General features: G+C 49.4%; 1 protein-coding gene across 2 annotated transcripts in view; it reads right to left on the bottom strand.

Annotated features, from left to right (window-relative positions):
* TTK (TTK protein kinase) overlaps positions 1 to 17520 on the bottom strand; it is an 848854-nt gene that overhangs the window by 424282 nt on the left and 407052 nt on the right. For both annotated transcript variants that reach the window (XM_086926546.1, XM_086926547.1), the window contains exons 15-16: positions 7378 to 7535; positions 7134 to 7285 (exon numbers count right to left, since the gene is read on the bottom strand). In XM_086926546.1, coding sequence (XP_086782672.1) covers positions 7134 to 7285; positions 7378 to 7535 — 310 coding nt within the window. The remainder of the gene's footprint in view (positions 1 to 7133; positions 7286 to 7377; positions 7536 to 17520) is intronic.

Below are 17520 nucleotides of genomic sequence, written 5' to 3'. Positions count from 1 at the left end.
GATGTAGTACATGGCCGTCATGTTGTCCGTCCGGATCAACACGACCTTGTTGCACAGATGTACTTTGAACGCCTTTAAGGCCATGAAGATTGCCATCAGTTCCAACACATTGATGTGCATCTTCCTTTGCTGTAGTGTCCATAGTCCCTGCACAGTGTAATGGAGTACATGCGCTCCCCATCCCTGGAGAGAGGCGTCCGTCGTCAGGATAATCTGTGGGACAGGCTCTTGGAAAGGTCGGCCCTTGCAAAGGTTTTGTGGATTCCACCAATGCAGAGAGTTGTATGCCCGACCGCTCACCAACACTAGGTCTGTCAGTTGCCCATGAGCCTGAGTCCACTGACGTGCTAGGCACTCCTGAAGCGGACGCATATGTAGTCTCGCGTGCGGGACAATGGAGATGCAGGAGGCCATCATGCCTATCAACTGCATGAACACCTTCGCGGGAAGCGAGTGTTGGGGTCTGAATCGTTGGATCAGCGCCTGGATACTGGCGATTCTCACTGAATTCGGCTGCGCAGTGGCTGCCAGAGTGTCGATTGTCGCGCCCAGATACTGTCGCACGTGGGCGGGCTGGAGATGGGACTTTGGGTAGTTCAGAGAGAATCCCAGATCGTGCAGGAGATGAATGGTGCGTGACACGTGGTCTACGCACTGCCGTTCTGTTTTTGCTTGAATGAGCCAGTCGTCCAGGTATGGATAGACGTGGATGTGCTGGCGACGGAGATGCGCCGCCACAGTCGCCAGGCATTTTGTAAATACCCTTGGTGCCGTGGTGACCCCGAACGGCAGGACTCTGAACTGGTAATGCTGGCCTAAGATTGTGAATCTGAGATACTTCCTGTGGGAAGGATGCAGGGGAATATGAAAATAGGCATCCTTCAGATCCAGCGTAGCCAGAAAGTCCCCTTGTTGAAGCAGGGGAAGCACCTGCTGCAACGTGAGCATATGGAAGTGCTCCGAGAGGATGTACCAGTTCAGGGGCCTGAGGTCCAGGATCGGCCTGAGTGATCCGTCCTTTTTGGGGATCAAAAAATACAGGGAGTAAACCCGTTCCCCGCTCTTGCAATGGAACGAGCTCTATCGCCCCTTTTTGCAGCATAACTAGAACTTCTTGCTGCAACAAGGTCAAGTGCTCGCCGGACATAGGACGGCTTCTTGGCGGTATGTCCGGTGGAATGGACGTAAGCTCTAGACAGTACCCGTACTGGATAAGAGACCTCACCCACCTGTCCGTGGTGATGGACCTCCACGCTGGCAGGAACTGCTTGAGTCTCCCCCCGACCGGTGTTGTGTGATCGGGGGGCAGTGACAAGACGTCACTGCTTGTTGGTGGTGGTGGACCTGGAGCCATTGTTTCCACGTCCCCTGCCTTTGATATTATTGCCTCTGTAACCACCTCTACCCTTGTTGTTATACGAGGGCTGGGTGTTACCCTTGTAGTATTGTGTGGCCTGAGATGCCTGTCCCCGTGAGGTGCCTTTTGAATTTGAGCGTCGAAAGGAACCACCCCGAAACTGCTGACTTTGTAAAGCCCCCATTGACTTGGCAGTTTCGGTATCCTTTTTCATCTTTTCTAGGGAGGCATCCACCTCAGGGCCAAACAGATGGTCAGGATTCACTGTTTGACTCAATATCGTGGTTTGGATGTCGGGTTTGAACCCCGAAATTCTAAGCCAGGCATGGCGTCTAAGTAACACACTTGTATTGATAGCTCTGGAGGCTGTGTCTGCCACGTCTAGGGCACATTTGATGGATGCATTTGTAATGAGTTTACCCTCCTGAATGAGCATCTCTCCTGCCTCCTTGTATTGGTCAGGCAAGTGTTGCAGAATGGCCTCTAATGTGTCATAATGGGCCCTATCATAACGTGCAAGCAGGGCTTGGGTGTTAGATATTCTCCAGATGTTAGCTGCCTGTGCAGCAATGCGTTTGCCTGAGGCCTCAAAGATCTTGGACTCTTTGTCTGGGGGAGGAGCGTCACCAGAAGTCTGAGAATTCGCGCTCTTCCGAGCGTTGGAAACAACCAAGGAGTCCAATGGCAAGTGTCCCTTGATATAAGTGGGATCCGTGGGCGCTGCCTTATATTTCCTGTCGATGCGAGGGTTGACCACCCGCGCCCGGGTGGGCTCTTTGAAAACCTCCGGTGCATGTTTCAGCACCCCTTTTTAGCATCGGTAGCGTTTTGACTTGCTTTTCGGCTACCGAGAAGGTGTCGAATAAGAAGTCCGCATCCACGGGGTCCGAGTGCAGCTCGACGTCGTGATTCGCCGCAGCTCTCTCTATTAAAGCATTGAAGGCCGCCGAGTCCTCTGTCGGGGACGTCTTGGCGGCGAAAAGTTGAGTGTCCTGACCCGACTGCGGGTCTTCTGTGTCGCCTCCAGCGGCCCAAGGCACATGCTCCTCCTCCGGATCCGAGTACGCAGGATAGTTGTACTCGGCATCAACCTCGTCCGCATCGGCTGCGGGGGAATGCGTTGGCGAGTGTTCCAAGGCCTGTGGGGACACAGGTTCCACCAGAGCCGAAGAGTCCGCAGAGTACTTCTTGTTTTTGAGCGGGATCTTAAAAGGTTCCAACGCCGGCTCCGTCGTGATTTTTCGTTTGAGGAGCGACAGTTTCCCGGTGTTGGCGTCGATGATGACCTCACGACGTTCCTCTACCGCAAGCGGCTGGAGCCGAAGCTTCGACACCACCAAGGCAGCTTTCGGCGTCAACACCTCCCTTGAATGTCCGCCCTGTTTCGGCGCGAAGGCCTTCGGCGCCGACTTGGGTGGAAGGGTGAAACGAATAGGCGTTTGCTCTTTAGTAGGCTTAGGCGTGAGCGTAGGCACTACAGTGTCCTGAGCGGGAACCACAGTGGACTTTCGGATCCGCTGTAAGGATTCCCCCACTTTCTTCGTAAAGGTTGCCGAGGGCTGAACCGGCTCGAGCGACACGTCATCTTCGAGAGCCTGATCGCCGGTAGGCACTTTCTTCGGGGCCGACGCCCCATGCCTATGCGCGTCGTCGCCCTGACACTTCTTCGGAACCGTCTTCGGGTCCCCGACCCCTTTCGGCGCCGACGCGGCCGCGTCGGAGGCCTTCGCCTTCGGCGCCGACCCCGAGGGCTTCGGGTCGGCCATTTTGGCGTGGCTCTTCAAGTCGGCCATTTTGGTTTTCTTGGAAGTTGACGCCTCCAGAACCTTCTTTACCAACGTCACTTTCAGTTTCGGTTTCGCATCCGAGGGTGCGTGACCAGTTGGCTTCACTTTCGTTTTCTTCACCATAAGTAATGGCTTAGAAATGTCCGTGACCGGGCCCGGAGGCGGGGACGTAGGACTCATAGTTAGATCTTGGGTAAGGCCCGAAGGCGATCCCTCGACCTGGGCCGTATGAAGGGGAATAACCCCTGAGTCTGGTTGGGGATGCTCCTCCTCTGAGCTATCTCCCATCGTGGCACAAGCCTGATCGTCGTCCCCTACCTCGTCGGAGACTTCGTCAAAGTCCTCCTCACCCGCGTCGTAGGTCTCCTCCTCGGACGCGGGGCCAGAGTCCGACCCTCGCACGTCGTCTTCTCCCTCGACAGATTCCTGGAAAATGTCATCTGGTGGGGGCGCCGAAGCCGATAATTGAGCCTGGAGCCGATTGGCCCGGCGAATCTTCAAAGTCTTCTTGCTTCGGAACTTCGAACACGCCATACAGGTGTCTTCGCGGTGATCCGGCGACAAGCAGGTATTGCACACAGGGTGCACGTCGAGGTGTGAATATTTTGAGTGACACAGCGGACACTTTTTGAATGGAGTCCGCTCCATAGCAAAGGGTGTAGTGTAGGCCCGTCCGCGCCGAAAGCACGTGGAAGGGCAGCAAGAGATCGGAGCTGAGAGTCAGAAAACCCGTACGCAACTATACCGACGCCCAGCCTAAAGACCCTTTGGTCTCGAGTAGAAGTTGAACAACTATCGGTTCCGACAGAGGGAACCGAAACACATCCGAACCCAATGGCGGAAAAAAACAATCTGGGGATGGAGGCGATGCCCATGCGCACTGTAGTCCAGGGGAGGAGCCACCTATCTCGTGATACTTCGAAGACTCTTCCAGGACAACAATGTGCAATCATCCGGACCCAACACTAGGTGGCGGTCTATGCACAGATATGAATTCAGCAGCCCACATGCCTCGAACATAATTAAATCCACATCATCCGCAAAGCTAATTTCACAGGTCAACAGGTTGGGAGTGGTGCGTCAGCGCCTACAACCCTCTAAGGCTAGAGCGGCCTGGCAGGACGATTTGCAAACCCCCATAGACGACTTTATGTGGCGATACTGCTGCTCCAGCACGCGCAAGATTTCCCTGAACGGCAGGCACAGGCTGGTGCATCTCAAATTCCTACAGCGGGTGTACTATACCCCTGAACGACTGCACCGCTATGGCCTTCGCCCCACTGCGGAGTGCAAGCGTTGCCGAACATTGGTGGCGGACTTCTTCCATTTGGCGTGGCTTTGTCCTGGGATACAAGCATTCTGGGGGGAGGTATTTGCCGAACTTGACAAGATACTGGGGGAGACATTGCCCCGCACTCCGGCGCTTGCGCTCCTTGGTTACTCTAAGCCATTGGCCCCTTCCCTGCGCCGGCTGGTGGACATGGCCTTACTGTTGGCTAGGAGGGTGGTGGCGACCTGCTGGATGCGAGGGCCCCTACCTGCCAAAACGAGATGGCTGCGGGACCTACAGTACTGCTGCACCCAAACAGAACTATACAGCAACCTGTTACCGCCCAGGAGTAGGCCCAAGAATTTCTGGGATCTTTATAAGGAACACCTGCAGAAGGGGGAGGATGGCGACTCTGATACTTCCGAAGCGGTTGAACTCCAGGACCGGGTGGGGGAGTAGAGGTTTGAACACATGCATTTCTATCCCGAGGGGAGGAGATTGGGGCGAGTTCCGAGATGGGTGGGGGCTGCTATGAGGTTCCGACTCTAAGGTGCGGCTGGGGGAAGCATGGGGGGGGGGGGACATTCCTTAGTGGTAGGGAGACACGGGACGCAGGGCGGGTACACCTTGGGATACACATGACTAGACAGGGTTGGCAGTCCCACAGACACACTCTGGGGGGAGGGGTGGGAGTTTCATTGGGGTAGTTCTATTCACCTTAATTCGATACAAGACCTTTTGGCCGCGATTGCAGTAGGGGATTGCCAGTTGACACACTGCTCCAATAAGCTGCTTGTGGAGAGACACTGCACTCGGTTATACTAGGCTAACGATACATCACCACGCCGCCAGGCCCCCGGGATGTCGGCAAAAAGGCTGTGTACGGTTTTTCTCCTTCACTGCTAGCATGCTTATTACAATGTATGACATAGTGCACTTTGAATATGTAAAATCTTGGTGGTGTCAATGGCTTTGCTATCAATAAAGGTCTTTAATAAAAAAAACAATACCGATGCCACATCTACACTATCCTTTCCCTAATTCTGATCGTAACCCTTACCCTATTGCCCTGCCAAAAGAGATTACAATGACCCTAGCAAAAAGTGAAGAAAAAAAAAGGAAACACCTAGGGATAGAAATAAAGAACTTGACAACCACTAGCTTCAATAAAACTAACCTGAAACCCATCAACTATAATTCCACACAAGAGCCCAGAGCCCAAAAAGCTATAGACCAAACCACCATCAACAATACTCTCAAGTCCCCCTGGCCAACCATACCTATGCATGCCAGCATACAGAGGCCCCAGAAACAGGGTAAACCACTAAGAATTAGACAGCCTCCTCAAGTCAAACAAGACTACAACTACAATAGCCCTTAAACTAGAGAACTCCATCATACCTGTACACAAGTAATTTCAGACAAAGTGAAACCCGAAAATCAAGGAGAACTCCAAATCAACTCATCTCTATACCAATCCTACACGTCAAAAACATGGAAAACAATAAATCAAACATAATGAATGCTTCACAAATGCAAGTCAGCAACAAAACACAATGAATTACATGATACAGACATCACTTTTTTGACAGAAACCACTGTTAAACGTTGTCACCCCTAATTTCTCTATAAAGTGCATTGATAGGAAGGATTGCAAAGGAGTTGAGATAGCAGTCATACATAGACACTCATGTATAAAACTGACAATTCGATGTCTGGATCAGAGGCGAGGATTACACTGTACTTTCTGTACTTTATTAACAGAAACCATTTAAAGAAAACAAAAAAGGACTTACATTCCCATAATCCCGAGGGGGAGAAGTCAGCATTTCAACAATATGCACTGTCAAATAAGATAAGGCCAGGGCCCCTTGATTGTCTCCGGTCGATGTTGCCACCTCCTCTTTCTTCACTGCTCCAGAAGAGTTACGTGTTTCTGGCCTATTGGCCTTAATTTGTCTTTCATTGAGTGTTCATGTGGTATTTTTGGTGCCTGTTACATTGCTATTGTAGTGTTACTACTGTGCGGTCATGGGAGAGCTAGTCGCTCATCTGTGGTCGCTGTTACTCTGGCATATGCCCTACGCCACCTGGGGCCACTGCGGTGCGGCCCTCCAGCCGCTAGAGGGAACCAATCTATGAGCACACAGTGCTTCTTGCAGCCCTGCGCCGGCGTGCATTCAAATTCTGGCCATGGCTCGACAGTCCCGGGAGTCGTAATCAGTCTCTAGGCAGTAGAGGCAAACATTGTGGTGGTCCACCGCAGACATACTAAGGAGGCAGGCCCCACAGGACAAAGCCAGGCATCCCTACGTGCACTAGGAGAAAAAAGAGGGGAGACAAAAGTCCCAAAAGTAGTCGAAAAGTGACTAAGGTACTTGCTGAATCCAGATCTGCTCTTGCTGGCGCGGAAAAAGAAAGAACTGATGTCAGCGCGCATGGGTGGCGCCTAATTAGTCTCCGTGACGTCATCTTGGCGTTTAAGACGCCAGTAATGGAGGCGGTGCCGCAGGACGCCACCTATTGATGCGCAGGGGTACTGCTAAGCAAAACTATCCGCGCCTGGGGATATTCTAAGGTAAGTAATCTATCACTGATGTGTCGCTTTCAGATAATCACAATAGTATCTTTGCCTTTTAAAAGTAATGTCATCAAGTAGTAAGTATTATCAGGTCATGCATTTTTTTTATACATACAGTTCACTTGGTTATTTTCATACCATGTTGATGAATTGCGTGAACTGCTTCCAACATATTTTTCCAGTAGCTCTTGCGCTCCCATGGGCTAATTGTCTTTTTTTTCCTTAACCAACTGTTCAGATCAATATTTCCACACTCCATTACCATGCGGATGTGATAGTCTGTGATTTCACTAGAAAGGTATAATTGGAAAAAAAAAATCAATACAAAAATATCAAACTTGAAATGTTTCGAAAAAAGCAAATGGCAAAGGGATGTACTCACTAGTCATATAGTCTAATAATTTTATCACTATGTGACTGTAGTTTAATCAAGTAGTCAATCTCATTCTTATAGCTTTCAATTGTCAGCAGGTCTGCTTCTTCCAGATTCACGTACTTCACAGCATATAGACGCTTCTTTTCATCCATCACCTGAAAAACCTGAGACACAAAAACATCAGTGTTATAGGATGCATACTAAAATGGATATGAATTCTGTACACAAACGTGGCTCTTTATAATCACCTGAAGGCTCTTTGCTTCCTTTAGCCTTATAAAAGCATATTTTCAAAAACAAAGCAAGTTGGTAATGCAATTATGATTTTTAAAGCACCAATCGTGGGAGGTGAGGATTCAGACAACCCTGAAACTCTCCAGAATGTAACTCCACTACTGGTCATCTGGGTTGAGACCTGGAGACAACGTAACCCTTTCACTGCCAGGGTGTTTGTATGCCCTTGCTTAGGAGCTTCATTTAAAAAAAAATCACCACATTAGATTGTTGAATCTTATGTATCTACATCTCGGAATGTTAAACAAGGAAATATTAGCTTAAATGTCTGAGTCCGGTAGTACAAAAGGTGTGGGTTTTCATAGGGGTTGTAGTCTGCACAATCGATGTAACATCAGTACAGATCACTTAATTGTGGCAGATTCACTTTTTATGGTACATAGTTCGTGTGATACATATGAAGCAAAGAATTACATGAAAGTATAAAAACTATTTTCTAATTCTGCAAGACCTAAAAAAGAAATCTATTGGCACTAGCGAGACCTCCATCACCTTGACTGACTGGCCAGTGGAATACCAGAGCATGAAGGCTGTCAGAGTTTACAACCATAGATTCCTTACCTTAGAATACTTCCCAGGCATCAGACTGGACCCAGAATTATTGAGCAATACCTCCAAGCACAGGTAGGTGGAGCTGGCAGTGACGTCATCTGCGCCAGATGGCACATGCGCGGAATCTATATAGGCACCACCTCAGCATGCTGACATCAATTTGTCAGAAAGGTTCCAAACCCACAGATGCTGAGCCACCTCCAACACAATTGTGGCCAGTATGGGAGTCTCTACCAGAAAAGGTGTTGCAGAAAGGTAAGCAACTTGTTCTTCTGAAAGAAACTTCTAACAGCAGATTCCTTAACTTAAGATAGATACCACAGCAATAACCTCTCCAGCAGAGGGGTTGTGAAATTACCAAAACAAAAACGTAATTCAGAACTGAGCGGACGAAATGCCCACCACAACTCATGTGACTGGCCAGCCAATAATGCTTTGTGAACATGTGGAGTGGCGCCCCTGTAGCTGCCTGACAGATGTCACGAACAGATATCCCGCATATCAATGCAGTGTTCACAGCCTGGTCTCTGGTGGAGGGAGTACTCAACCTTTTGGTGGCTTCTTCTGTGCCAACGTGTAGCAAATCTTAAAACACAATACAATCCACCGAGAGATGGTCCTATTCTGAACCGCTTTCCTTTTCTTTGCTCTGGTAAAACCAATGAACAGGTGATTATCCAGCCAGTGATCCTTTGTACGATCTATATAAAAGCCATGGGCTCTCTTCTGAACTGCCGGCGGAGCCTCTCCTCCTTTGAAGGCTAAGGGGGTAATGAAGAACATGGCAAGGGTAATCATCTGACCAACGCGAAATGGACTCACAACATGGGTAGGAAAGAGGTATGCGTTCTTAGAACAAGTCTGTCTAGGTAAAAAGAGGAGTATGGTGGTCAAACTGAGAAAGCTGCAGTTCACTCACCAATATAATGGCCACAAAAAAGACAGTCTTATGGGTCAGAAGTCTGACAAGCCAACTATGCATGGGCTCAAATGCAGAACTCATCATTAAATCTCACTGGGGCATAATAAAGGGTAAAGGTGGAAACTTGCTGTAAACCTACAAAAACAGAGCCTGATCAGGTGACTTTAAAAGGGAAGGCTAATCTGGCAAACGGAAGAACACCAACAAGGCAGACACATAACCTTCCACAGTGCCCAAAGCAAGGCCTTGCTGGGCTAACAATAACACAAATAACACCTCAGACAATTTGGCATGTGTTGGGTCAATGCAACTGTCAGAACACAAAGCCACAAGTCTGTCCAATGGCAGGTGTACACTGATTTTGTCAAGGGATGCCTGGCTGACAGAACAACATCGACCACCTCAAGAGGAAGATCGAAAACTCAACTGTGGACGCTCCATCTCCAAGCACTAAGAGTGCACGGGTTGGGATGCAGGACCCAAACCTGCTGCTACAACAGGAGGTCCTCCCAAAGGTGCAGACTGTTTGGACAACAAACGCTCATGCCCAGAAGCTCAGAACACCATACTCTCCGGGCCCAGTCTGGGGCCACTAGGATGACTTGTGCCCATTCGGTCTTGGTCTTCTTGAGGACTCGGGGCGGAGTGGTAATGGTGTAAAGGTGCACAGATCTCCTGAGTTCCATTCCAAAAGGAATGAGTCTCTGAGCAAGAGCCCCATTGTAAACTCCAAAGTACTAAAGTGCTGACAATGCACGTTCTGAGCATGGCGAATAGATCGAGCCAAGGTTCTCCCCATTCATGCCTCTCACCACCTCCAGGTGCAGATGCCATGTGTGATCTGCAAGGCATCAACGACTGAGTTTATTTGCCCTGATGCTTAAAAATCCTGCCAAGTGTTGTACAGCCAGTAAGATAGCCTGACGTTCCAGCCATGTCCAAAGGTGCAGGACTCCCAGCAGAGGGGCCCTTACCCGACCCCGCCCTGCTTGTTGCACTACCAAATGACGGTAGTGTTGTCCATGAACACTTGCACCAGCCCAAATTCAATAGATGCTAGTAAGGCTTTCAAAGCCAAATTGATGACTCATAACCCCAACAGCTTGATGTGAAGATGAGCCTCTGCTGGAGAACAGAGCACTATTGTCTCCACCTCATCTCATCCTAAGAGCAATCCAGGAGCCACCACTACAGATTTCATGCACTCTACTCTAAAATTTGGACACAGTTGGAGAGATTGCCCTGGTGCTGTATTCACGAATACTTCAGGACTTACATCACAAGCAGAATGCAGGAGATCATCAGGTCCAGCAACCTCAGAGTATGTATCACTGGAATCTAGGAGCGAGCCTGAAGCAGAAGTATCATATCCTAAAGGTCCTGGACTCTGTGGCGAAAGATAGGCACAGAATACCACTGTGTCCAGAATAGCTCAGATGAAACGGAGCACTTGGGAAGGAGTCAGGTGTGACTGACATGTTGATAGTAAACCCCAACGGTTGTAGAAGGATTGCCAAAGTCTGGAGGCGGATAACATGCGCCCTGGCGTGCCTCCTTTCAATACCCTTTCATCGAGTTAGGGTAAGACTGAATATGAATTGCAGTTAGCCAAAGGGGCCTGCAAGATGGGGATATAAAATAAGCATCTGGTCCAGCGCTACCATTCAGTCTCAGAGGTCCATGGCAGACAGAACCTGGGCAAAGGTGAGTATTTTGAACCTGTATTTCCTCAGGAACGCATTGTGAGGGCAGAGATCCAAAATATGGCAGAGACTTCTGTCCATTTTCAGCACCAGGAGGTAGCGGAAATAGCCACAACTACCTACTTCTGCAGCCAGCAACCCCCGATGGTCTCCTTGGCTAAAAGGGCAGAACCCCGCCAGACAATCTGCAACAACTACCCATCTGAGGTGAAATTCTTCCATTCCGGTCAAAAGTACTGAATTAGCGCTCCTACTGGATGTTGGTGCTCCAGCAAGATGACTGGGCTGTGTGGGTTTCTTGCTGATGCCTAGGTCTGTGGGAGCTGCTTCTCACAGACCTGTGAAACGTGTTGAAATTCCAAATACGGTTGGTATTGACCGCTCGGGACCCTCTGCTGTAGCCATGGAAGGGGCAAACAATGCAGCGGTAGGTGAGTGGGGGTCATAACCCAAGGGAGCGAGGAGAAACTCTGCTGCTGGCCTTACAGCACTCTAGCGCAGCATCTGACTTCTCAACAAACAGCGGTAGCCATTCAAAGGCAGTTGCATAAAGGCTTGCCTGTACAACCCCTGAAAAGCCGGTTGACATTAGCCAAACGTGGCACCTACTAGCCACTGTACAGCTCATAGCCCTGCCAAAAGTGGTGTGGTGTCTAAGCCACATCTGATGGTAAACTGGGCGGCATTCCTGCCATCCATCATTAAATACATTAGGATTGCTCTAGCTTCCTCCAGAGCATACGGTCTACCAAATCCGCAGGGCATAAGAATATCTTCCCAAGAGCCACACAGTGTTGACAGAGCGCAATCACAAAATTGTGGAGGAAAATATGGTCTTCCCCAACTTTTCTAGAAGCATAGACTATCAAGAGGGGTTGTGGGGGAATGCAGTAGAACTCAATGTCACCATGGAGAGTTGCACCATTAAACTCTCTGGGCTGGGATGCTGCGTGGGGAATGTGGGGGCCCCAAAAGTCAGGTCCATGGCAGTGAGCTATCTGGCGGTTCACTGGGACTCCTGAATATGGCTTCGCCCAAGCTCCCCGGAGGACATACCGGAGGGCTTCACTGAATGGAAGCAATGGTTCTGCACTGGCTGAAGGACCTCTGTTATGACGTTAGTCTTAACTTCCATTGAGAGGAGCTGATGTCAAGGACTTCCGTCACCCTATTCATCACCACTGAAAAGGATCACTTTCTTAGATGGTCAAACCATGTTGGGAGACCAATCCCGTATCCAGCGATGTGTTGCCTCTAGAATGACTGGGTAATGTTATCGCTAGGGTTAGGGATCCCATTATCAGGTACCTCCTCAAATGTTCTAAAAGGTAGCTGCTCGCTTGATTGTAGCTCAGTCTTCATATCTTTTATGCCCTTTTTTTCTGCTGAATAAACAATTTAAATATTTGAATTGATTGCAGCTCAGTCTACATATGTCTCGGAGGAGGAAAGAACAACTGGATCTCCATCGTGCAGTGTCGGTGGCGCCGGTAGTGCAAATGTACACTGTCCCACCATAGGCATAGGCAATGGAGAAGGAATGTGGCACGAAACCGGAATCGGTCCGGATCCGGGTACAGATCTAGAGGGTCCAGCTGGCACCCGGGAAGAAACACCAGATGGCAATCCAGGTGGAGCACCTCTTGGTTACGTGGGGCCAGCGGCGCGCCAGAGAGTCAGAGGGGCAAAAATACAGGCTGTGGCTGCAAAGAAATGTTTAACTTAGGCTGGAGATGCACGGCTCCCCGAAAATCGTGGAGCCACGGAGGAGGGGTTGGCACCACCTCCACAGGCGGGGTGGAGAAGCGAGCTATAGATAAACAAGAACGGCCTGTACAACTTCTTGGAACTTGGAAGGATTCAGGGAATTGGTGTGGCGCTTCTACTTTTTCTACTTTGATTTTGTGGCTGAACAGCTGGGGGCGAACAACTTCTAGAGCTTCAAGACCTAGACCACCCCCGGGAGCGGGATCAATGCTTAATCTTGAATTGATACGCCACCAGAAGATTCAATCACCTCTCCACAATCACCATGATCACTCGACAGTCCTGACAAGACTTGAAGTCGTGGTTGGACCCCAAGCACCAGAGGCAAACCAAATGTGGGTCGGTCACAGACATCTGACTAACAGCCCCAGCAAGGTTTAAAAACCATGGGTTTTGAAGAGGACATGTTCTTAGCGCAATGGTACAATGTTTGAAAAAGGGCTTGACAAAAGTTGAGAAAGTGTGGTAAAAAAAAGACTGAGGAAGGTCTTCGGATCCGTGAGTGTTGGTGCAGAAGTGAAGAAATTGATGTGAGCAGGCTAGGGTGGCGCCTATATAGGCACCTGTCATGTCACATCTGGCACAGACGACAGACGCTGTACCGTTGGCACCACTTTCTGGCATGGTGAGGTACTGCATAAGAATTTCCAGATCCACTCTGATGCCTGAGAAGTATTCTAAGGTAAGGAATCTACTATTTAAAGTCTTTTCCAGAAATATGGCTATTCCCTCAAGGCTCCCTCGTATATGAGAATGTCTGTGCAAAGACTTTGACCCCCAACTTTCTTCGGGCCTCCTGAGTTTGGGGGTACCAGACAATTATGAGTTGTCTATAATACAATATTCCAACAGATAATTAACTAGGTGAAGTGCATTTTGTAAATCTAGGAAGCAGCTGCAACCAAACTACAGGTTTACTGTTTCTGCCTTTTGGTCACAGAAACCACACCTGGGTTGTGTGGAAAATATACCACCATAACATTTTAATATCTACAGGTCATAAGATTTCAAAGGTACTTATCCATTCAAGGATTAACCCAAATCAGTGTTCCTCTAGGTTTTTGCAGGTTTTCCATGGATCTGAGCAGAGTCCCGCATTAGACACCAGAGAATGTTTTAATTAGGAGATTATATGGATGGATCTGCAGTTTGTGTTCGTGAACTGCAAGCATCCATAGGAACCTGCAGCATGAGATATTTCTGAAACCAAGAGACACATAGGGATACCATCTGCATAAAACAAGATTTATTACTCAGAATCCAATGGATATGTGTAAGAAAAAAGGACAAGTTACTTATCTTTGGTAACACCTTATCTGGTAAAGACTCCATCTATCTGCAGATGCCTTACCTTAGAACTATCCTCAGTCGTCAGACTGGATCGGGAACCTATCTTGAGCAGTATCCCCTGTGCGGCAGTAGGTGAGGGCTGATCGGCTCAGCATGGTGTCGTCCATGCTCGAAGTGACACATGTGGTGGCTACATAGCCACCCTAGCGGGCTGAAGTCAGTTAGTTTTCGTGCCTTTCCAAGCAAGGAGCTCGAAGCTGCGAAGAACACGGACCACTGGTGTGGAAAACTTGGGCCTTAAAAGGGAAAAGATCGGTCCCTAGAAATCCGCTCTCATATTGGGGCGGATGGGTGGGCCAGTAAGGAATATGCAGCTAGATGAAGTCTCTACCATATAAGGCGCTACTGAATAAGTACCATTTGATAGACTTTTAGGCGCAGAACCGGGACTCCGCGTCCCAACACATGGGTCGCAGCCTTGGTTCTGGTGGAATGATCAGGCAAACAAACCCTCAAGGGGCAGCTTCTTGGCCAATGGGTAGCAGATTTTAATGCAGAGCAAGATTCATCTGGAGATGGTCTGCTTCTGCACTGCCTTTCCCTTCTTTACTCAGAAATATCCCACAAAGAGTTGGTCGTCCACCTGGAACTCTTTTGTGCGGTCTAGGTAGAACAACAATGCTTTTTTGAGGTAAGGATGGTGAAGTCATCCCTCTTCCTTAGAGGAATTGACAGAGCATAAAAAGTAGGCAGAGTGATGGATTGGCCTACATGAAAGGGAGTGAAGACTTTTGGCAGAAAGGTAACTCTAGTTCGTAGAACCAGCTTGTCAATGATAGAGGTTCAGATATGGAGGCTTGGGGGACAAAGCTCTCTGGGCCCTGTGGGAAGATCTTATTGCCACCTGGAAAGCAGTCTTGAGGGTAAGGAGCCTTAGAGGACAGTTGTGCAAGGGCTCATAGGAACATCAGGACAAGATGAAGGTCCCACCTAGGCATGATAAAGGGAGATGGAGGAAACATATGTTGAAAACTTTTCAAGAACCTATGTACAGGTGGGGATTTGAAGAGGGATGGCTGGTCAGGCAACGTCATAAAGGTTGAAATAGCAGAAAGATAACCTTTAAGGTGCCCAGAGCAAAGCCCTGCTGGGCAAGGGAAAGAATACAGAGAAGAAACTGAGAAAGACTAGCAGAAAGGTGGCCAACCTGCCTTTCTGCACACCAGGCTACAGATTTTCCCCAACAAGAGGCTTGTACCATTTTGGTGGAGGGACTCTTGGCTGCCGGAATAACATTGCAGACTTCGGACGGATGGTCAACTATTGCCACTCGTGCAAGAAGGCGGCATATGTTGATAGGTTCAGGTGCCGAACCTCCCCTGCTGCAACAGAAGATCCTCCATAAGGGGCTGCCTGATCAAAGGACCAATGGCGATGCTCAACAGATCGGGATACCAAACTCTCAGCCAAGTCCGTAACCACACAAATTATTTGGGCCCGATTGTTCCTGAATGAGAATTCTGGTCAGGAGTGTTATGGGCAGAACGGCATACAGGAGACCTGAGCTCTAATCGAGAAGAAGAATCTCAAAGTGAGAGCCGCCTTGGAAACTACAGCGCACAGAACTGCTGACACTGCACGTTCTCGGGGGCACAAAGAGATCTAACCAAGGCTCTACCCAATGCTGAAATCCCTTGCACCACCTCCGAATGGAGACACCATTTGTGATCCGCTAGGCATTTGTGGCAGAGTTCATCTGCCCTGGCGTTCTGAGAGCCCATCAGGTGTTGAGTCTACAGGGAAATGCCCTGATGTTCCAGCAATGTTGCGAGATGCAGGGCCTCTTTAAAAAGGGTCCACAACCCCACCATGCCCGGTTTGTTGCAGTACCACATGGTGGTGGTGTTGTCCGTGAACACTTACACTAGCCTCCTCTTGATGGCGGGTAGAAAGGCTTTTAATGCCAACCGGATTGCCCAGTGCTTGAAAAGGTTGATGTGGAGTTCAGATTCGCTGGAGAACAGAGACCTTTGATCTCTCCTTCTCCCAGATGGCCGTCCCATCCCAAGAGTGACACATCTGTCACTACCGTTCGATCTGGTTGGGAGAGGGGTCTGCCGCCGACCCAAACGTTAACCACCACTGCACATCTCATGCAGTTTCCTCCGAGATCTGGACCATGTCGGAGAGTTTTACCAGATGCTGCTCCCACTGAAACTTCAGGTACAACTGCAGAATCCACACATGCCAAAAGGCATGTGTCAGAAGTAGGATTCAGGAGGCCATGAGGCCCAGCAGCATCAGAGACAGTCTCACCAAAATCCAGGATAGAGGCTGAAAGATCTTTATCATATTCTGAATAACCTGGACCTGTCGCTCTGGAGAATAGGGCCAAAACTGCACCATGTCCAGAACAGCTCCGATGAAAGGGAGAGTCTGAGAGAAAGTCAGGTGTGACTTCGGCACATTGATAGTGAACCTCAGCAGGAGGCCCGCCGTAATCTAGAGATGGGAGACGACAGCCTGGGGTGATCCTGCCTTCAACAAATAGTCATTGAGATAGGGTAAGGCTGGCACCCCTGAATTCCACAGGTGAGATGCAACCGCTGCATGACCTTGGTGAACACCCGGGGTGGTTAGGCCAAAACGGAAGCAGAGCAATCTGAAAGTGCTTGCGGCCGGTAATGTCTCTGGCCAAGCAGGACAGGAATGTGGAAATATGTGCTCTGTAAGTTTAATACTACCATCCAGTCTCCCAGGTCCAAGGCAGACGAGATTTGAGTGAGAGTGAGCATTTTTAACTTCTTGCGAAAGAAAGTGAAAGGGAGCAGGATTAGGATAAGACTATGGCTTTCTTCCTTCTAGGCACCAGAAATTAGCAGGAACAGCAACCACGACCTACTTCTGGTTTCTGCATCCTCGCTCTAGACCCATTGGACAAGAGAGCGGTCATTTCAGACAGCGCAAAGAAAGATGGTCTTCCATCATCCTGTCACACGCAGGTGGCATAGGTGGAGGGGTAGCCTCAAAGGGGAAGAAGTAGCCTCTCCGGACAATCTGCAAAACCAATTGATACGATGTGATAGACTGCCCGTGGTGCAGGTGAAGGCAGATCCTGCCCACTGGGTGCCCATGATAAGGGGGAAGCCTATAAGGACTTGGAGGCAGTGGCTGTTAGCAGGGGGTGGGTACTGGCTCGACCTTTGGCTGCCCGACCCACAAGATCTGTGGGTCCCGCTTCATCAAGTACACAGAGGCTGTAAAGCTTGAGCGTCAAAGTGGCTGGGCAGGTACAAGCGCGGCTGGAAGCCCCTTCCATGGCAGCAAAAGTTGGATTGGGGATGACAAACAAGCTGCTTACCTCCAGTAAAGCATTATCTGGTAGAGACAGACTAGCCACAGACGTTTTTAAGCAGTAGCACCTCTGCGCATTGGTAGGTGGCGTCGCGCAACTCCGTATCGATGTTTACCACGTCAGTGACTTCACTGGAGGCCATATAATGTACCCTCCGACACACTGACATTGGTTTCTTCTGTGACCAGATTTCACACCAACACATGGGTCCACCATAGAACTGGCTGTGTAAACAGTGTGCCAAAAAAGGGTAAACACATTTTTGT

Source organism: Lissotriton vulgaris, chromosome 6, assembly GCF_964263255.1.
Source record: "Lissotriton vulgaris chromosome 6, aLisVul1.2, whole genome shotgun sequence".
Lineage (NCBI taxonomy): Eukaryota > Metazoa > Chordata > Amphibia > Caudata > Salamandridae > Lissotriton > Lissotriton vulgaris.
This window is presented reverse-complemented; position numbering and strand designations above follow the sequence as displayed.